This window comes from Lithobates pipiens, unplaced genomic scaffold (genome assembly GCF_037356315.1).
Source record: "Lithobates pipiens isolate NorthernLeopardFrog02 unplaced genomic scaffold, aLitPip1_a1.2 Scaffold_25, whole genome shotgun sequence".
In the NCBI taxonomy this organism is placed as follows: domain Eukaryota; kingdom Metazoa; phylum Chordata; class Amphibia; order Anura; family Ranidae; genus Lithobates; species Lithobates pipiens.
This window is the reverse complement of record NW_027507787.1, coordinates 5,567,547-5,588,269: the sequence shown is the minus strand read 5'-3', so window position 1 is coordinate 5,588,269 and position 20,723 is coordinate 5,567,547. Positions and strand designations below refer to the sequence as shown.

At 45.2% G+C, this 20,723-nt stretch overlaps 1 protein-coding gene across 2 annotated transcripts in view; it reads left to right on the top strand.

Annotated features, from left to right (window-relative positions):
- The first annotated feature begins 9,081 nt into the window (after window positions 1–9,081).
- Window positions 9,082–20,723, top strand: part of ZCCHC24 (zinc finger CCHC-type containing 24) — a 183,699-nt gene continuing 172,057 nt past the window's right edge. For both annotated transcript variants that reach the window (XM_077453989.1, XM_077453988.1), the window contains exon 1: window positions 9,082–9,516. In XM_077453989.1, coding sequence (XP_077310115.1) covers window positions 9,277–9,516 — 240 coding nt within the window. In that variant the 5' untranslated portion in view covers window positions 9,082–9,276. The remainder of the gene's footprint in view (window positions 9,517–20,723) is intronic.

Here is a 20,723-nt window from a genome sequence, read left to right as displayed (position 1 = left end):
AGAAGGGGGGTGGAGTCCGGTGACATCAAAGTTCTGATTGAACGTAACGTGTACGAGGAAGAGCTACACATGACGTCACCCGCTGCTGCCCTACTGAATTAACACTATTGTCGGCTTTACATGCTGTGTTTTTATCATCTTTATGTGAGTAGTTTGTGTTTGAACACAAAAGTTAAATCTTATACTTAAGCGGGGAGCACTTAGATCTTTTCTTTCTACCCCATGACCTGGCGTCCTTGCTGAGATCTAAGGAGATGGGAGAGAAGTTTATGGTCCGTGTTAACCCTTTTGATACCCGCTTGCATGACCACCTGTTTGCACACGGGTCCATGCCATCAGGTGAGAATGATTAGTCAGACTGGAGGTGGAGGGATTTTCACGCTACTGTGGGAAAAAAATGACTTATGTCAGTGTACAGTTTGAATTTAAAACGTATTTGTGTGAACTGTGAAGTTAAGTCATGGATTGTGGAAACTAACTAGTGTCGGGTGATTGTATATAGTGTATACCACATTTAACACTGATTAATGCAGATTTGCAATGCAAGGAGATGAGCTAAAAGTAGTTGGATCTGTATGTGCATTATAATTAGTCGAAATTAGTCGATTAAAGAAAAAATCGATTAATCGAACATGAAAATTTTAATCAGTAACAGCCCTACTAATTACTTGTATTTTTAGCTGGGTTTTCTAGTTTGGCAGCCGTGTCTGCTATTTTAGTTGTTCAAGCCCAGTTCCGGTAATATTTTTTCAAAACAAAGCCCAGCACTGCTGCACCCAGGTTTTGCTGCAAAACTCACCTTCTCCCCATCGCTCATCTCCCCAAAGACTAAGTGCTCTCTGGTCCAATGGTAGCCCTATTCTGGGCTAAATGACACCTAGAATAATTCAATCCATTTCCTGGGAGCCCAGGACATCATGGACACAATGCTTGGAGGTGTGTCGTTATGTTTCCTTGGGCTCACAGAACAATGCTGTAAAGAACAATTTTGGCAAAGCGTGAGTGCAACTTTCCGTATCATTGAGGACTGCACAGCATCTGACAAGAGGCGAAGAGGAAGAGGACCCTTCATGTTGTGCAGGGATGACTATGATGGCTGGTTTATTGCTAGAATTTGGCATTAAATAGTACAGTTGTTTATACAGGTTTTTACTTCACACCTAAAGTGGAGTAATTACAGAGGCACAGAGGGATACAAAAGAACATTTGGAAGCTATTATAATTTGCTGAGTTGACTGTTCACTAAGTGTTGATTAAACGGCCAACTAAGTTTTCTTATGGAGCAATATACACATATACAGGAGAACTGCAGCAGGTCTCAACTTCTAGGAACTGTGCTGACATAGCGGCTGGCAGGAGGAACCACACCACCCAACATGCCAGGTACCCAATGAACCAATGTATCAATGGCACCTGTAGCTTTCCGAGATGGTGAAGATTTTACTTACTCTATAAAGATGAGCATTAAATATTCTCTTATATGGCTGTTTGTGTTTTTGTTTTATTACTGGAGTAACAGGCTTAGTTTAAAGGGAAGATGTTCCAAAATAAATACAGGGGTTGCCATTGCCGATCTGCTTCTGAAAATTCTACCTGCCTTGCTGTTCCTAGTACCCATTGAAGAGAACCTATTTTTTGTTCTCTGTAGCAAAGCCCAGATTCACTTTAATCCAAACACTAAAAACATGTATAAGCTTTAACATGTCAATGTCCTCATTTCAAAAGTAACTTTCAAAATGTTTAAATCTGTTAATTTTATTGAATTGATACCTGGTAATCCTGCCATAAAGATCCTTGCTCAGGCACTTACTGTTATAAGCTGGCAAAGCTGCGTCCTTTTCTCCCGTTTGCACTCCCTGTGTTTTTATTCAGTATTATGGGCTTGTCATTATTAGTTAACCCCCTCAAGTCTGGAAACTTTCACACCCCTTCTCAATTTTTTAGCTTCCAGCAATAGCAAGCTGCACATTTAGAGCTATTCACAGGGCCGCCATCAGGGGGGTACAGTTCATATAGATGTAAGGGGCCCTGGGCATCCTGAGGGGCCCGGTCCCTATGGAAGCCTGGGCCCTCAAGTTGGCACCTCCCCTTTGTTCTTTTCCGCCCCTACATTAGTCCCGACTCCTGACTCTCAGCTGGTGGCGTAGCATGCAAGGGTAGCTGGAGCGCTTGAGGGGTGCCAGTGGTTCCATCCACCTGCTCCTCACCTTCCCCTCCTTTGATAGCCACTCCATCCTCCTGACCATCCCTGGTCTCAGTGTGCGGTGACAAGCGGTTCAAGAGATGTGGCTGTCCTGGAAGGAGAGGATCGCCATGCCGCTACGACCCCTCCAACATGCCTGAGCTTCTTATGCCCTGTACATACGGTCGGACTTTCCTCCGTAAAATGTGCGATCAGATCTTGTTGTCGGAAAATCTGATCGTGTGTGGGCTCCATCTGACTTTTTCCGTTGGAATTTCTGACACATATTTCCGACAACAAAATCCGATCATTTAAATCCCAACCGTGTGTAGACAATTCTGACGGACAAAGTGCCACGCATACTTAGAATAAATTAGAATTAGAATAAATTATGAGACGAAAGCTATTGGCTACTGGCCCGTTTATAGTCCCGTTGTGCGTGTTCTACGTCACTGCGTTCAGAACGATCGGATTTTCCGACAACTTTGTGTGACCATGTGTATGCTAGACAAGTTTGGGCCAAAAATTTTTGTCATCGGAAAGTCCGACCGTGTGTACAGGGCATAACACATATCCCTTTTCTGTGAAGGGGGTGTGGGGGCAGGAAGATTAAACAATCCAACAGCCACATTGTGAGAAACCGCTGATTGAGAGCCTCCATCCGGGGACCATCCAAGTGAGTGAGCATTGTGACCAGACCCTGACTCCTCTCTCTCTCCCCCTCTCTTCCCCCCCCTCTCTCGCCCCCTCTCTCTCTGGGATAACCCAGTTGTTGAACAGTGTTTTTACCACCCCTCAACCGCCCCCCCCCCCCCGTTGCTTCCGAGGCAGTGGCCGGGAGTGTACACATGCTGCGCTGATGATGCAAAGGAATTATATCCCCTGTCGTCCCCTGTATAATCTGCTTTTTTTCTGCCACAACTGATCAACTCTGGTCAATCAGTGCCATCACTATCTGTTGCTCAACGCTCATCCATGCCATTTTTGTCTTGCTTGATCACTCACTTTTATCATACCGTGTATGTCCACCATGAAGGTTCCTTTACCCCAGATACCATCAGCGCAGTTTTTAACCACATCAGTACCGGGCAATTTCACCCCCTTCCTGCCCAGGCCAATTTTCAGCTTTCAGCGCTGTCGCACTTTGAATGACAATTGTGCGGTCATGCAACACTGTACCCAAACAAAGTTTTTATCATTTATTTGAGACAGATAGAGCTTTCTTTTGATGGTATTTAATTACCACTGTTGTTTTGTTTTGTGTTGCTAGACAAACAAAAAAAGACCGAACATTTTGAAAAAAAATAGTTTTTCTGAGTTTCTGTTATAAAATTTAGCAAAATAGTATTTTTTTCCTGCCCTGATGTGCACTGATGAGGCTGCACTGATGTGCAGTGTACTAATAGGCAGCACTAATGGGCACTGATTAGGCTGCATTGTTATGCGGAGCTGAAGGGCATTGATAGGCGGTACTGATGGGCATTGATAAGCAGCACTGATGGGCACTGATGAGGCTGCACTGATAGGTGGTACTGATGGGCACTGATAGGCAGCACTGATAAGTGGCACTGATAGGCAGCACTGATAGGCAGCACTGATGATAATGTACTGATAGGCAGCACTGATGGGCACTGATGAGGAAGCACTTATAGGAAGCACTGATGGGCACTGATAGGCAGCACTGATGGGCACTGATAGGCGGCACTGAAGAGGAGGCACCGATAGACAGTACTGATGGGCACTAAGGAGGCACCGATAGGTGGCACTGATAAGGAGGCACTGATAGGCAGTACTGATGGGCACTGATAAGGAGGCATTGATAGGCAGCACTGATGGGCACTGATGAGGCTGCACTGATAGGTGGTACTGATGGGCACTGATAGGCAGCACTGATAAGTGGCACTGATAGGCAGCACTGATAGGCAGCACTGATGAGGATGTACTGATAGGCAGCACTGATGGGCACTGATGAGGAAGCACTTATAGGCAGCACTGATGGGCACTGATAGGCGGCACTTAAGAGGAGGCACTGATAGACAGTACTGATGGGCACTAAGGAGGCATCAATAGGTGGCACTGATGAGGAGGCACTGATAGACAGTACTGATGGGCACTGATAAGGAGGCACTGAGCAGCACTGATGAGCACTGATAGGTGGCACTGATAGGCGGCACTGATAGGCAACACTGATGGGCACTGATTGGTACTATTGGGGCTGCACTGATAATCAGAACACTAATGATCAATGCCAGTGGCGGCTTGTGAAGTTTTAGGATGGGGGGCAGACCCCGCCCTTCCTTTATGACTCTTCCAACTTGGTGAAAATGCCCGTGGTTTCAGCAAAATTGTGGGCATGGCTCTAAGGTGGTGTGGTTAGCGTCTGAGATGAACAAGGGATGGAGGGAGAGGGAGGGAGAGAGAGATGGAGGGACAGCAGGCCCAGATTCTACACAACAATAGAAATATACTGTATGTATTCTAGAAAGTTTAACAATCAGCAGATAAAGATACTGGTGTTAACACTTCAATCATCCTGGCACCATGGTTGTTATGGTGTCAGGATGATTGAAGTGCATTATTTATATTATTACATTGTAATATAAATTGAAATCATTCAACTCATCATAATGCAGAATCAGTGGGAGCCATGATCGTGTCACCTGCCATGTCGCCTGCCACCAGATGCCATTAGGTGTCCTCAGTGGAGTCCATCCTTACATCAGATGCCCCCAGCGGAGTCCATCCTTACATCAGGTTCCCCCATCAGAGTCCGTCAATACAACAGATGCCTTCTGTGTCCCCATCAGCGGAGCCCCTCCTTACATCTGTGTCCCCGTCAGCGGAGCCCCTTCTTACATCTGTGTCCCCAGCGGATTCCCTCCTTACTTCCATGTCCCCAGCAGAGTCCCTCCTTACATCTTTGTCCCCAACGGAGCCCCTCCTTACATCTGTGTCCCCAGCGGAGCCCCCCCTTAAATCTGTGTCCCCAGTGGAGCCCCTCCTTACATCTGTGTCCCCAGCAGAGCCCCTCCTTACATCTGTGAAGATATTTGCCAGCACACCATGGAACGACATATATAGCGTCCAAACGAGTGATTTATTGCATGATCACAACACAAGGATAGGGCAATGTTTCAAAGCCAGGCAGGACCCCTTTGTCAGGCATGTGCACATCTGTATCCCCAGCGGAGCCCCTCCTTACATCTGTGTCCCCGGCGGAGCCCCTCCTTACATCTGTGTCCCCAACAGAGTCCCTCCTTACATCTTTGTTCCCAGCGGTGCCCCTCCTTACATCTGTGTCCCCAACGGAGCCCCTCCTTACATCTGTGTCCCCAGCAGAGTCCCTCCTAGCATTTGTGTCCCCAGCAGAGCCCCTCCTTGCATCTATCTGTGCCCCCAGCTGAGCCCCTCCTTGCATCTGTGTCCCTAGCGGAGCCCCTCCTTACATCTGTGTCCCCAGCGGAGTCCCTCCTTACACCTGTGTCCCCAGCGGAGCCCCTAATTACATCTGTGTCGCCAGCAGAGCCCCTCCATACATCTGTATTCCCAGCGGAGCCCCTCCTTACATCTATATAAACCAGCGGAGCCCCTCCTTACATCTGTGTCCCCAGCGGAGCCCCTCCTTACATCTGTGTCCTTAGTGGAGCCCCTCCATACATCTGTATCCCCAGCGGAGCCCCTCCTTATATCTGTGTCCCCAGCGGAGCCTCTCCTTACATCTGTGTCCCCAGCGGAGCCCCTCCTTATATCTGTGTCCCTAGCGGAGCCCCTCCTGACATCGGTGTCCCCGTCAGCGGAGTCCCTCCTTACATCTGTGTCCCCAGCAGAGCCCCTCCTTACATCTGTGTCCCCAGCAGAGCCCCTCCTTACATTTGTGCCCCCAGCAGCAGAGTCCCTCCTTACATCTGTGTGCCCAGCGGAGCCCCTCCTTACATCTGTGTCCCCAGCAGAGCCCCTCCTTACATTTGTGTCCCCAGTGGAGTCCCTCCTTGCATCCGTGTCCCCAGTGGAGCTCCTCCTTACATCTGTGTCCTGAGCGGAGCCTGGCCTTATATCTGTGTCTCCTGTGGAGTCCCTCCTTATATCTGTGTCCCCATCAGCGTAGCCCCTCCTAACATCTATGTACCCAGCGGAGCCCCTCCTTACATCTGTGTCCCAAGTGAAGTCCCTCCTTACATCTGTATCCCCAGCAGAGCCCCTCCTTACATCTGTGTCCCCAGCGGAGCCCCTCCTTACATCTGTGTCCCCAGTGGAGCCCCTCCTTAAATCTAGGGTTGCCACCTTTCCTTCAAGCCAAACCTGAACACTTTAGCAGCCTGGGACCCCTTTGGGTGCCCCAAGGAGAGCAGTAATCATGTGCACATAGCATCTGTGTCCCCAGTGGAGCCCCTCCTTACATCCGTGTTCCCAGCGGAGCCCCTCCTTACATTTGCGTCCCCAGCGGAGTCCCTCCTTACATCTGTGTCCCCAGTTGAGCCCCTCGTTATATCTGTGTCCCCAGCAGAGCCCCTTCTTGCATCTGTGTCCCCAGCAGAGCCCCTCCTTACATCTGTGTCCCCAGTGGAGTCCCTCTGGCATCTGTGTCCCCAGCGGAGCCCCTCCTTATATTATGTGACCAATTGCTATTGACATCATCACCCTGCCCCCAATGATGCAAATCTACCCCCAGACAGCTGACCGCAGCTCCCGGATGCCAACAAATTTGTGTGTAACTATCTTGGTTACTTGAGGAGCCACAGCCCGATCTGAACAATGTGCCCAGGTTTCAGTCCACCTGAAACCTGGACACATGATTCAAAACCCGAACTGTCCGGGCGAATCCTGGACAGGTGGCAACCCTACATACATCTGTGTCCCCAGCAGAGCCCCTCCTTACATCTGTGTCCCCAGCGGAGTCCCTCCTTATGTGTTTCCCCAGCGGAGCCCCTCCTTACATCTGTGTCCCCAGCGGAGCCCCTCCATACATCTGTGTCCCCAGCGGAGATGCTCCTTACATCTGTGTCCCCAGCGGAGCCCCTCCCTACATCTGTGTCCCCAGCGGAGCCCCTCCATACATCTGTGTCCCCAGCAGCAGAGCACAGTCCTCCTCAAATCTGTGTCCACGGCAGCACAGTCCTCCTTCAAGCCGCATCTGTCTCTCCCCAGCTAGTCCCTGTTTTCTCCGTGTGTTCAGTGGAGAGGGGAGGGGCCTTCCCTCTCCACTGAACACAAGGTGATTAGTGCTCACAGCGGCCATCTATTTGCAGCCCACCGGAAGTGACTTTGTTTTCGCACTGAGAACAAAGCACCCAGGCAGGCACTGCTCGGTGCAATGGATTGTGCTGCAAAGCAGCTCAAAACCCCGCAAAATGAATCTTGCGATTGCACTGCTGTGGCGCTTTCCGGCGCCCGAACACAGTGCACTTAAGAACCTTTTTTTTGTGACTGCCTGGGGGGGGGGGGGGGGGTCACGCCCGGGTGCCCCCTAGGAACGGGCCACCAATAATCAGTGCCCTGATTTGCAGTTTAAATGTACCTTCTCAAAATTGATGATTACAAGTGCTGTCACAGCATAAGGAGAATATCCATAAATGGTAAATATGTTTACCTGTGATCAGCTGTGACTGGACACAGCTGATCACATGGTAAAGGGCTGCTGTGATTGGCCATTTACCCAGATCACAGAGAGTGCTGGTGTCTTGTCGAATACTGCCCCATCGGATAGTGTCCACCCTGTGCTGCGCTTGCGCAGTAGGGAGGACAAGGAGACGCCAAAAGTCTCTGAAGATGAACGGCGCCTGCACACTGAGTCCAGGTTCAAGCCCCACCATCCAAGTGGACATAGAGTTAGAATAAAAAATTGCCAAGCGAAAGCGAGGCTGTGCCCAAAGCGTGGCGAGCGAAGCGACCCCATCAGGGGCTCTCTTACTAAGTGCTGTTTAACATCATCTACCGTATGTCCACTTGCATGGTGGGGCTTGAACCTGGACTCAGGGCAGAAGGTACTATTAAGGGTGCAGGCACCCTTCATCTTCTGAGACTTTTGGCGTCTTCTTGTCCTCCGTGCTGCGCCTGTGCAGTACGGGCGGACAATATCCAATGGGGGGACAGAACGCCGGCTGCACGCCCAGCAGGCGCGCGGGGGGCGTGGTTCTGGGAGGACATCCCAGAACAAAGTGTCTGTGCTGTATGCGTCTTTTGGCTTTAGTGCAGTTGGGAGATTGTTCGATGCAGCATAAACGCAGTATGACTATATGCAAGGAACATGAATTCCACCATTGCTGTGCATTAAAAAAAAAGTATTCATTGCAAGTGAACATAAACTAACAATCCCATCACAAAGTCCATGAACGTGCAAATGCGCCGACAATGCGCAGAAGCGCGTGCAAACGAACGTAAATGCAATTTAATAAAATTTTAAAAAGTTTAAATATACGAGATTTAAATCAGATGAGCGATCGTGGTGTAAATGAGCCCTCAGCCCACTAATGGAAGATTATAAAGTGATGCTGAATTACTTGGCCCCATAATGAATAGAGATATCTCATAGTGACTTGTAGAAGGGAAATGTGTAATGTGAGGAGCTCAGCCTGTTGGTGTAGATGAGAGCAATCATCAGCAGAGCTGTGAGCCCGGATCACATTTCCCTGTAGTGCAGGAGGTGCTCTCCCCTTCTCTCCCCTTCTCTCCCCTACTCTCCTCTGCTCTTCTCTTCTCTCCCCTACTCTCCTCTGCTCTCCTCTACTTTCCCCTAATCTCCCCCTGCAGAGGTTAAAGGGAACCCGCTTCCCATCAATGACAGAGCAGCCTATGGAGAGCAGCCCCGACCTTCCCTGCAAGCCCATGCAGATGAGCCAGGCTGGCCGGCCAATGGCAGCGCGGCGAGGGCGGAGCCGTGCAATCACATAGCGGATTGCAGAGAAATTTGGGAAAAGTTGAGCAGAGAGAAGTTTGCAGCAATGCCCTTACTGAGCCCTCTGCCAAATCCCTATAGGAAGGAAAGATAGGGGGCAGGAAGAAAGGAAGGAGGAAGAGGCTGAAGAAAAGAAGGAGAGAAGGACTGTGCCTGAGAGGAGGGGGCCGGAGGCTTGCTTTCTTCTAACTCAGGGGGCAAAATGAGCCTGTTGTCTGCCATAGATACCACTGCATCAGTCTACCAGCCTGCCCAGCTCCTCAACTGGGTCTATCTGTCCCTGCAAGACACTCACCAAGCCAGTGCCTTTGATGCCTTCAGACCAGAGTCCAGCAATGCCTCCCACCCAGATCTCAACAGCTACTCCAAGAGCCCCCCAGACCTCAACTCTTCCATCCACTCCAGCTATCTCAACAGCTTCCTGCAGCTCCAGAGGACTGAGGTGTGTCCCTCACTTCCCAAAACCCCCCTTTTCCTTCTTCTGCCTGTCACTAGTACTAACTGCTCATTCAACTCATTGTCTGATCTACTACTACCTCTGTCTACTACACTCTTACTATTGTATACTATTCTACAAACTGGATCATCTTCTAGTCTCTGCTTTTGTGTCCTGCCCCACTATGTGTCATCTACAAAACTACCACTGCTATCTGTCCCACCATTACTAATATGTATTAATATATATCAGCTAAGCCATTGTCTAATCTACTACTACTTCTATCTACTCCGCTTTTACTATTATGTACTAATGGATTATGTAAACTGAAACATTGTCTAATCTACTACTGTTACTGCCCCGTTTTTACTATTATGTACTAATGTACTATATAATCTAAACCATTGTCTGATCTACTACTACTCCTTTCTACTCCATTTTTACTATTATGTATTAATGTACTATATAATCTAAACCATTGTCTGATCTACTACTACTCCTTTCTACTCCATTTTTACTATTATGTACTAATGTACTATATAACCAAAACCATTGTCTGATCTACTACTACTCCTTTCTACTCCATTTTTACTATTATGTACTAATGTACTATATAACCAAAACCATTGTCTGATCTACTACTACTTCTTTCTACTCCATTTTTACTATTATGTACTAATGTACTACAGGAATACCCCACTTTTAAGTACACAATGGGGTTTATTTACTAAAGCTGGAAAGTGCAAAATCAGGCTCACTTCTGCATAGAAAACAATGAGCTTCTAACCCCAGCTTGTTCAATTAAGCTTTGGTAATAAAACCTGGAAGCTCATTGGTTTCTATGCAGAAATGAGCCTGATTTTGAACTTTCTAGCTTTAGTAAATAAACCCCATTGTGTACTTAAAAGTGGGGTATACCTGTATATAATCTAAAGCATTGTCTGATCTACTACTACTTCTTTCTACTCCATTTTTACTATTATGTACTAATGTACTATATAACTGAAACCATTGTCTGATCTACTACTACCCCTATCTATTCCACTGTTACTATTATATACTATTGTATAATGGAAACTGTATCATTGTCTAATCTCTGCCTTTATGTTCACTTTCAATGTGTCATCTACAAAATACTACTACTCCTATCTAGTTCTTATTCTGCATGCTATTATATTATAAAAACGGTATCAGTGTCCAATATCTGCCTGTATGTTCACTCTTAGTATGTGTCATCTGCAAAATACTACTACTCCTATCTACTCCACTGTTACTATAACATAGTATACTAATATATAAACTGTATCATTGTCTAATCTCTGCTTGTATATTCAGTCTCAGTACAGACATACCCCACTTTTAAGTACACAATGGGCTTTATTTACTAAAGCTGGAAAGTGCAAAATCAGACTCACTTCTGCCTAGAAACCAATGAGCTTCCAGGTTTTATTACCAAAACTTAATTGAACAAGCTGGGGTTAGAAGCTCACTGGTTTCTATGCAGAAGGGAGCCTGATTTTGCACTTTCCAACATTAGTAAATAACCCCCATTGTGTACTTAAAAGTGGGGCATGCCTGTATATCTTTTGCACAATACTACTACTATCTACTCCTCTGTTACTATTATATACTATACTAATATATAAACCATATCATTGTCTAATCTCTTGCCTTTATATTCAGTCTCAGTATCATTTGCAAAATACTACTCCTATCTACTCCACTGTTGCTAATATATATTATTATATTATATAAACTGTGTCATTGTCTAAAGTCTGCCCTTATGTTCAATTTCCAATGTGTCATCTGCAAAAACTACTACTCCATCCTATATACTCCACTGTTACTATCATATACTATGCTAATATATAAACTGTCTTTGTTTAATCGCTGGCTGTATGTTCAGGATCAGTATATGTCATCTGCAAAATACAACTCCTCAGGGGCACCATACATGTTACAATCTGGCCTTACATCCTTTCTACCATCACTACTCTAGATTTACCAAATCCGTGTAATATGAGAATCTACCTAATCGATCCAATCAATTTGTATCCAGTCAGGCAGGCCTTTGTACTACATACATAATTGTTGGTAGATCTAAGGTTCCATTCACATCTGCGCGTTCCAGAAACGCTTACACAAGCGTGCATTTCTGCATGTGTTACTGGAATGTGCAAAAAAAATGCAGGTGCCATTAGTTGTTATTGGCACCCCAAACACGGCTAGGGAATGCGTGTCTTTGCATGTGGCAAAATGTGCCAAGTTCTATGCCCAAAATGGTACAGGAGCTTCATTGGTGCGTTTGTCATGCATAGGGCATTTGTCATGGGTGTTGCGTGAAACGTACAAAACAGGCGAAGAAGACGCAGCATGGCATTGATGCGGCAGTGTGAATGGGGCCTATAGGAGATTGCAGCGTGTGTGGTAATATTTACTTCTGTCTACTCCACTGTTGTAAATATATACTACAGGGCCCTCTGATCCCTCCTGTATTGATTTGTATTGTAACTGTACTGTCTGCCCTCATGTTGTAAAGCGCTGCGCAAACTGTTGGCACTATATAAATCCTGTATAATAATAATAATAATAGAAACTTTAGCATAACCTATTCCTTCATGTTCAATCTCAATGTCTTGTCTGCAAATTGTTACTACTGCTATCTTCTGTCTACTCCACTGTTACTGATTTATACTATCATATTAAAGATATTGTATTGTTTTCTGCCTCTCTGTCCAGTCATCTGCAAAATACTACTTCACTGTTACTATTCTATACTAATATATGATATAACTTGTATCGTTGTCTAATCTCTGCTATAATGTCCAGTCTCAGTATGTGTCCTCACAACTCTACTACATGTTTCTTATTTGTATCTTCTCCGCTGTTACTATTCTATACTAATATATGATATAAATTGTATCATTGTCTATTTTTTGCTATAATGTCCAGTCTCAGTATGTGTCCTCACAACTTTGCTATATGTCTCTTATTTGTATCTTCTCCACTGAAACTATTACCCGCACTCTCTACATTTATTTCTCTTTTGGACGCATTGGGGTTGATTTACTAAACCTGGAGAGTGCAACATCTGGGGCAGCTGTGCATGGTAGCCAATCAGCTTCTAAGTTAGCTTGTTTAAAGAGGAAGTAAACCCTGATGTGTTTACTTCTTCTTTGTCTCCCTGCAAAGGTAAAGAATAATGGGCTACTGTGCATCGCATAGTAGCCCATTATGGGTCACTTACCTGACACAGGAGCCAGCTATGTCACAACTGTCCCCTGTAGTACGGAGCATCCATCTTCTTCTGGGTATCACTGATCCGGCCACTCACAGCGCCGGAGCAGTGATAACGTCACTCCCACGCATGCGCATGGGAACCGCCACTAGCGGCATATACAGCGGCATATACAGCGGTGCCTGTCTTTTTGTAAATATCTCCTAAACCGTGTAGGTTTAGGAGATATTTCTTGGACACACGGTTTAGGAGATATTTCTTGGACCTACAGGTAAGCCTTAATCTAGGCTTACCTGTAGGTCAAAGTGGTTTGTAAGGGTTTACAACCACTTTAAGGCTTACCTGTAGGTCCAAGAAATATCTCCTAAACCTACACAGTTTAGGAGATATTTACAAAAAGACAGGGGCCACTGTCTATGGCGCATGCTCCGTAGACAGCGGCGTGTAGGCGCACTATCATGATATGCCATTAGTGGCGGCTCCCATGTGCATGCGTGGGAGTGACATCATCACTGCTCCGGCACTGTGAGTGGCCGGAGCAGCGATACCTGGAAAAAGATGGATGCTCCGTGCTACAGGGGACAGCGGTGACACATAACGGGCTACTATGTGATGCCCATCAGGGTTTACTTCCTCTTTAATCTAGGCTTACCTGTAGGTCAAAGTGGTTTGTAAGGGTTTACAATTAGGCTTTGAAAAAAAAAAACCTGGAAGCTAATTGGTTTCTATGCAGAGCTGCACCAGATTTTACACTCTCCAGTTTTAGTAAATCAACCCCAATGCATTGTTAATATTCAGTGAAATTGCTACATGTATCATTTTCAGTCTATAATAATATAAGCAAGTTGTGTAAATACTAGAAACTTTTGCAAAACATCAGAACTGTATGGATACAATCATTGCTGCAAGGACTAGTAGAAAGGATTTCTCATTTCACATGAAACCTATGCCTTTCTTATATTTGCTGTACATTTTTGCAGTTCGGATTGGCTATGTTTGGTGCTTTAATGATCATAATATAGCTTACAATCTGATTGTAAAATCTCCTTCAGATCTACCAACAACTAATAGTATCCGGGTCTGCATACAAATTGATTGGTTAGATCAGGTAGGTCCCCATATGACGTCGTTTTGGTAAACTGATTCAACAAAGATTGTATGGTTAGATTGCAATGTGTATGGTGACTCTAACCTACGTGTATGTGGTTCCTTCACAAAGTGTTTAAGAAGAAAAAAAAAAAAGGATTTTCTGCCTTGCCTAGCAAGTTTTATTTAAGGGCATCTGGCATTGGTCTGTGGAGAAAATTCCTTTATTTGCTTTAGATCAGCCCGAGTCCAGGGAAGTGTAAGGATAATATTGTTGACAGTGTGATTAACCCAGTCAGTGCCAAACGACTTGGCCGGAGCTAACAAAAGCCGGCCCTGACAGCTGCTCTTGTAGACAAATGGTTACACAGATTTCCCTTTGAGTGATCCCAGACAGTAATATCTATCCAGGGCCTGTAACGAAAGGAAAGAAAGAAAATTCCATCAGCTTTATCCAAGCGCGCTATAAAAGTTTTAATAACAATTTAAGGGTTTTATTTTTCATGCAAACTTCAAAGAATTCCCAGAATAAGAATATTCCAGGCTGCTTTGAAAAACAAACTTTCCATCCAAATATTCTTAAGGAACATTAAAAATGCAGGGCACTAGTGCGTTTGGAGGTCAGTTGTTCATCAAACGGCAAGATCAGACTTCAAAATATACTTCATATGTATATCATTATTCCAAGCAGAGATCGCAGGAACAATATTATTGTCGGGTAAATTTATGGATTTGTTATGCAGAACCGCTTGCCTCTGAAGCTGGCCATGCTCAGGAAGAGATCCTCGCCACTGCAAAGGCTGCTGGCTTGCTCATACAACAGCTGGATAGTGAATGGGTTAACAACAATGAAAAAAAACACACAAAAGTCAGATTTAGAAAGGAACATTGGAAATGTTTATCCAGTTCTCTCTTGTTCTTCATTGTGATGCTAGCAGTAGGCCTTGTGCCTTTTTTTATGGCTTATGTGGTGATCCCATGATGTTCCGCAAGAAGTAGCGAATGGCAAGTGTAGGTAGCAGTGGCGGCTGGCGCTCAGTTTTCGAGGGGGGGGGGGCTCCTCAGCCAGCCAACCAAACCATCATTCAGTATTTTTAAGTAGTTAATAGAGCAGGATTTTTTTTCTTTTGGTAAACCATATGCAGGGCCGTCTTTAACCACTACAATACAGGGCACTTTCACCCCCTTCCTTCCCAGCTCAATTTTCAGCATTCATCGCTCTAGCGCTTTCAGTGACAATTGCGCGGTCATGCTACACTGTACCCAAATGAAATAGTTATCATTTTGTTCGCACAAATAGAGCTTTATTTTGGTGTTATTTATTCACGACTCTGTTTTTTATTTTTTGCGATATAAGCGCAAAAAAAGCGGAAATTTGGAAAAAAAACAATATTTTATTTTTTCTATTTGAAAAGAAATCCAATAAAATCAAATTTTGTCATAAATTTAAGCCAAAATGTATTCTGCTACATGTTTTTGGTAAAAAAAATTCCGTTAAGTGTATAATAATTGGTTTGTGTGATCACGGACATATGTACGCAAATGATCACGTACATATGTGTGCAGGTGATCACGTACATATGTGTGCAGATAATCATTGGGTCATGTGATTTTAGTGGGAAATATGTGGGGGACATGTTTTTATTATTGGGGACATGTGTTTTTATTATTTGGGGACATGTATGTTTTGGGGACATATGTGGGGACTGTGTTTGTACTGTGTGGTGTGTTGTGTGTTGACACTAGACTGATGATCAGTGAGTAAAAAGCTGTTAAAAACAGCTCATACTCACTGATCATCAGCCGGCTGCAGTGTTCTGCTCACCTCAGCGATGACTTCCGTGTGAGGAGAGGAGAGCCGATTGCCTAGCAACCAGCTGTTTGTTTACATCACATGACGGCCGTGATTGGACATGGCCATCATGTGATCAGGAGGGCCAATCACAGAGCCCTCCTGCCGATCTGAGATGTGCCGTGTCCGGGTGACACGAGCACATCGGGATCGCGCCGCTGCGTGGGTACGCGCGCGGGTACGCGAGCGATCCCGCTACTTCTTGAAGGACGTTCCTGAACGTCCTATCAGGAGTAGACGGCTCCCACCCGGCCAATGCATATATACGTGGTTAATATTGATTGGACCCTGGGCAAAATTTTTCTTGGCCCCCCCCCCATGCAGTTTTGCTCTCCACCTGCTCTGAGACTTACAATAAATAGCAGCTAGACTCAAAATCAGTTTACTGAATCAGATAAGGCAGCTATTGCGATTGGTTGCCAGAGGTTACAGTGTATCATTACCGCTCACTGACTGGTTGCTAGAGGTTACAGCATACATTACAGCTCACTGATTAGTTGCTAGAGGTTACAGCACATGATTTCTGCTTGTTGAGATTACTGTACAGTAATACTGCTCACTGATTCGTTGCTAGAGGTTACAGCACATCATCTCCTCACTCCAGGGGTCATGCTATACATATGGATGCAGCCTTTATTTACATATCTATGCAGCTATTTACATATGAATGCTGCTGCTATTTACATATGAATGCTGGTTATTTGCATGTAAACACGGGGTCTGCATGGGTGAGTCATCTGTACAAAACAATAGGGTAGAGCTGGGCAGCATTTGTAGCAGCACTTCACACTGAGATATCAGGACACAGCAGGAGACAAGGAAATTTAAACTGGGATAGTTGGAAAGTATGAGGCAGCTGCTTTGGGCCCCACAACAATGACAGGGTCCAGGGCAGCTGCCCCTTTTGCCCAGCCCTGACCATATGACCTGTACATACGGTTAGACATTTCGACGACAAAATCCGTTGGATTTTTTCCGATTACAAAATCTGTTGGATTTTTTGCGACGACAAAATCTATCGGAGCTCCTCGGCCAGCCAACCAAACCATCATTCAGCATTTTTAAGTAGTTAATAGAGCAGGATTTTTTTCTTTTGGTAAACCATATGCCCTGTACATACGGTCAGACATTCCGACGACAAAATCTGTCAGATTTTTTCAGATGGATTTTGGCTCAAATTTGTCTTGCATGCACATGGTCACACAAAGTTTTAGGAAAAAATCCGATCGTTCAGAACGAGGTGACGTAAACCACGTACGACGGGACTATAAAGGGGGCCGTAGCCAATAGCATTCATCCCGTAATTTATTCTGAGCATGCGTGGCACTTTGTCCGTCAGAATTGTCTACACAAGATCGGAATTTAAACGATTGTATTTTGTTGTCGGAAAATTTTTTTTAGATCCAGATCTCAAACTTTGTGTGTTGGAAATTCAGATGGAAAAATGATGGAGCCCACACACACGATCATATTTTCCGACAACACGATCCGATCGCACATTTTCCATCGGAAAGTCCAACCGTGTGTACGGGGCATTAGAAAATAATATGAAAGGGTGCTTGAAATAGACTTCCAGCAGAGGTAGTGCGTCAGTCAACAGTAAATGGCTTCAAACATAGATCTATACCCAGACAAAAAAAATTAACAAAAAGAATAAAGCTGTGATTATCCCTTTGAGTATAATAGGTTGTCTCAACCCTGTAACTGTCACTTTTGCTAGACAGCTGGGTCAGTAAGCCTGGGTCCACGCTACTGTAATGCCGGAACCAGCTCGATTTCAGTGCCGGTTCCTGAATCGCATCTCGCCCACAGGCAGTTCACACTGCTCTCTACCAACCTCCGTGGGTGTCAATACAAAGTTAATGACACCCCCAGATTGGTTCACAGATTGCATTATGAACTGTGAATTCGGACAGGAATTGGATCGCAGTGCAAACACCCGTGCGATACATTTCCAGTGCGGAGAAAAAAAAGCTTCTTGCATGTTTTTCGTGCAATTCCAATGCAAGTTCAGCCATACAATTATATGGCAATTATATTCACATTGCACAGACATCGCATGTGATCGATGTGCTGTAAATCACATGCTATGTCTGTGTTCGCTATAGTGTAAACCCAGGCTAAGGGTAGGGAAAAATATAAATAAAGGCCTGTAAAATAAGAAAAGTAAGCAATACACTAAATACTATCCTTACATTTTTTAATCACATAGAGTTACCAGAATACAGAATTGATTACTGTAGTGTGCCTATAGGCCTGGTTCAAACTTACACATTTTTTAGTGCATTTTCAGTTTTGCAGAAACACACTACAGTCCATGTAACATGGTTTCCTATGGATGTAGTTCACATCTGTGCATTTTATGGAAAGGGCCTGGGACTTTTTTCTTATTTTTGGTTCCATAGACTTCAATGAATCAAAAGCGTGTATTGAAAAACGTAAAATGCACCTGCAATATGCAAACTGCAACCTGCATAGGTGTGAATCAGTCCTAAGGCTGGATTCACACCTATGCAGTTTTAGTGCTTTTTGCATTTTGCAGATTTGCACTACAGTCCATTTATCATGGTTTCCTATGGAATATGTTCTGTAGTGCAAATCTGCAAAATGCAAAAAGCACTAAAAATGCATAGGTGTGAATCCAGCCTTAGGGGGCATAATGTGCTGTGCAGATATGGTTCCTCAGACTATTCATGTATTCACTGAGCCACTGTTCAGCCCCATACACACTATCAGATTTTCTGCTGATTTTTTCCTTCAGGTTTACCAAAACCATATAATATGAGGTCAAACCCTAGGAGTTTCATTTTGTATGCAATCAGGCAGGCTCTTGTACTACATGGTTTTGGTAAATCGGAAGACAAAAATCAGCAGAAAATCTGATAGTGTGTATGGGGCTTTAGTCTATTAGGCCTCATTCACATGGCTGAAGAGGGTCATAGAGAATACATTTCTGTGTCCGGGAGCCACAGGTGTTTGCATACAGCCACAGCCAGCACAAATGAATGACTGGCTGACAGACACTGCGGCTGTATGCACTTACCAGCACATTCGAATGCTTACATTAATATGGGGATTATTGATCCTGGATGCAGACAGTTTGCGTCTGTGGCGGTTCATCCGTGTCTCTACAGAAGTGTATACTCACACGTGTATAGAGCCGTGGCGCCTGTCAGCCTGTCTTCGATTTGTACAGGCTTCTGCCTGTGGCTGTGTGCACTCACTTGTAATGCCCTGGCACTAAAATTACGCTCCTTTGTACAGGTCTGTGGATAGGACTTTACTGTTAGCAATTATATCATACCTTTTCTACCTTTAGGCCGAGTTCACACTTCTGTGCGGAGCGGCTCACTGATTTCCGTAGTCCGTATTTTTGGCTGAATTCAGACCTGAGATGAAAGAAGACGCAGAACACTCCTGTCCAATCCACTGTGCATCCATCCCGGAGCTGTGTGAACCGGCTCCATAGAGAGCCGGTCACAATCTCTTGACATGCAAAGTGGATGCGGAGAAATCTGCATCCAATTCACAATAGTGTGAACTCAGCCTTAAAGCGGACCTCCACCCTCAAGTGGAAGTTCTGCTCAGAGGAACCCCCCCCCCCTCCGGTGCCACAATTGGCACCTTTCAGGGGGAGGGGGGGGTTGCAGATACCTGTATAATCCAGGTATCTGCACCCACTTCCGGGAATAGCTAGCCACAGATGCTCCGCCCCCACATTGTGTTCTGGGAAACACACAGTTACCGGGACCGGTGAAGACGTGCAGCGCGACTCGCGTATGCGCAGTAGGGAACTGGGCAGTGAAGCTGCAACGTTTCACTTCCTGATTCCCTGACAGAGGATGGCAGCGGGGGGCAGCCGAGAGATGAGCGACATCAGCCGAGAGACAAGCGACATCTCGTCTTCTAGCTGATATCGCTGGACCCTGGAACAGGTGAGTGTCCATTTATTAAAGTCAGCAGCTGCAGTATTTGTAGCTGCTGGCTTTTAATATTTATTTTTTCAGGTGGCACTCCTCTTTAAGCAAACTTTTTTTTCCAGGTGTTTTTATAGCACCGGCAATTTATACAATGCTTTCCGTATTGTACATTCACATCAGTCCCTGTCCTCAAAGAGCTCACCATCTAAGGTCCCTACCTCACATGTACACACATACTAGGGCCAATTTAAAAAGTAGCCAATTCACCCCCAGCAAGCACAGGGAGAACATACGAACTCCATGCAGGTAGTGTCCTGCCTTGGCCTGGAACTAAGCACCCCACTGCTACAGAGCAGGAGTGCCAACCGCTAAGCCACTGTGCTGTTATTTTTGTATTTTTTTAAATAGCTTTCTGTTTACTTTAGTTTGGAAGCATCTGTTAAAATGGCTGAAGTTAGGCCCGGTGACACCCCTGCACTTTCCCATTCATTTTCTCGCAGTAGAAAGCACATTGCATAGGTAACACTCCGAGGTCAACGTTGCCATTCACACTTCAGCATTTGCGTAACACTGCAATAAACAAAGCCTTGCATGCTGCAGTTTTAGGAAGTAGGATGTAGGGTGACATTAAAGGCATCCTGGGAGGACACTTTCACTGTGAGATCAGGGCTTGGAAAACTACAGGTCAGGTTTCCAGAGCTCAGATGTGAAGAAGGCCTTCTGTACCGAACAAAGCCATCTTCTACAAGCCTGATGTCATGTACTTGTATGCCCAGGATTGCCCCTTTTCACCACAGTGGTTTATATGACTAAGATACTCATAGCATGGGTCAGTAAGTGCAGAAGGGACATAGTTGTCTAGGTAAATGCCATGGCACTTTGACCTGCACTGCATGTGCATGAGTGCCTGCATTCACTACAGGGTGAAGGTATAGAAGAGGAGTGTGTATCACGTTCCCTCTGAATACACAGTCATTTACCTGTATGTGAGACCTGAATGTAAAATCTTGAATGACAGCTCAGTCCTGTGTAAAGCTGACAACCAGTTATTTTAATAGCAGGTTGGCAAATATTGAACTTGTGGATGGCTAAACATAATGTGGAATCACACAAACTA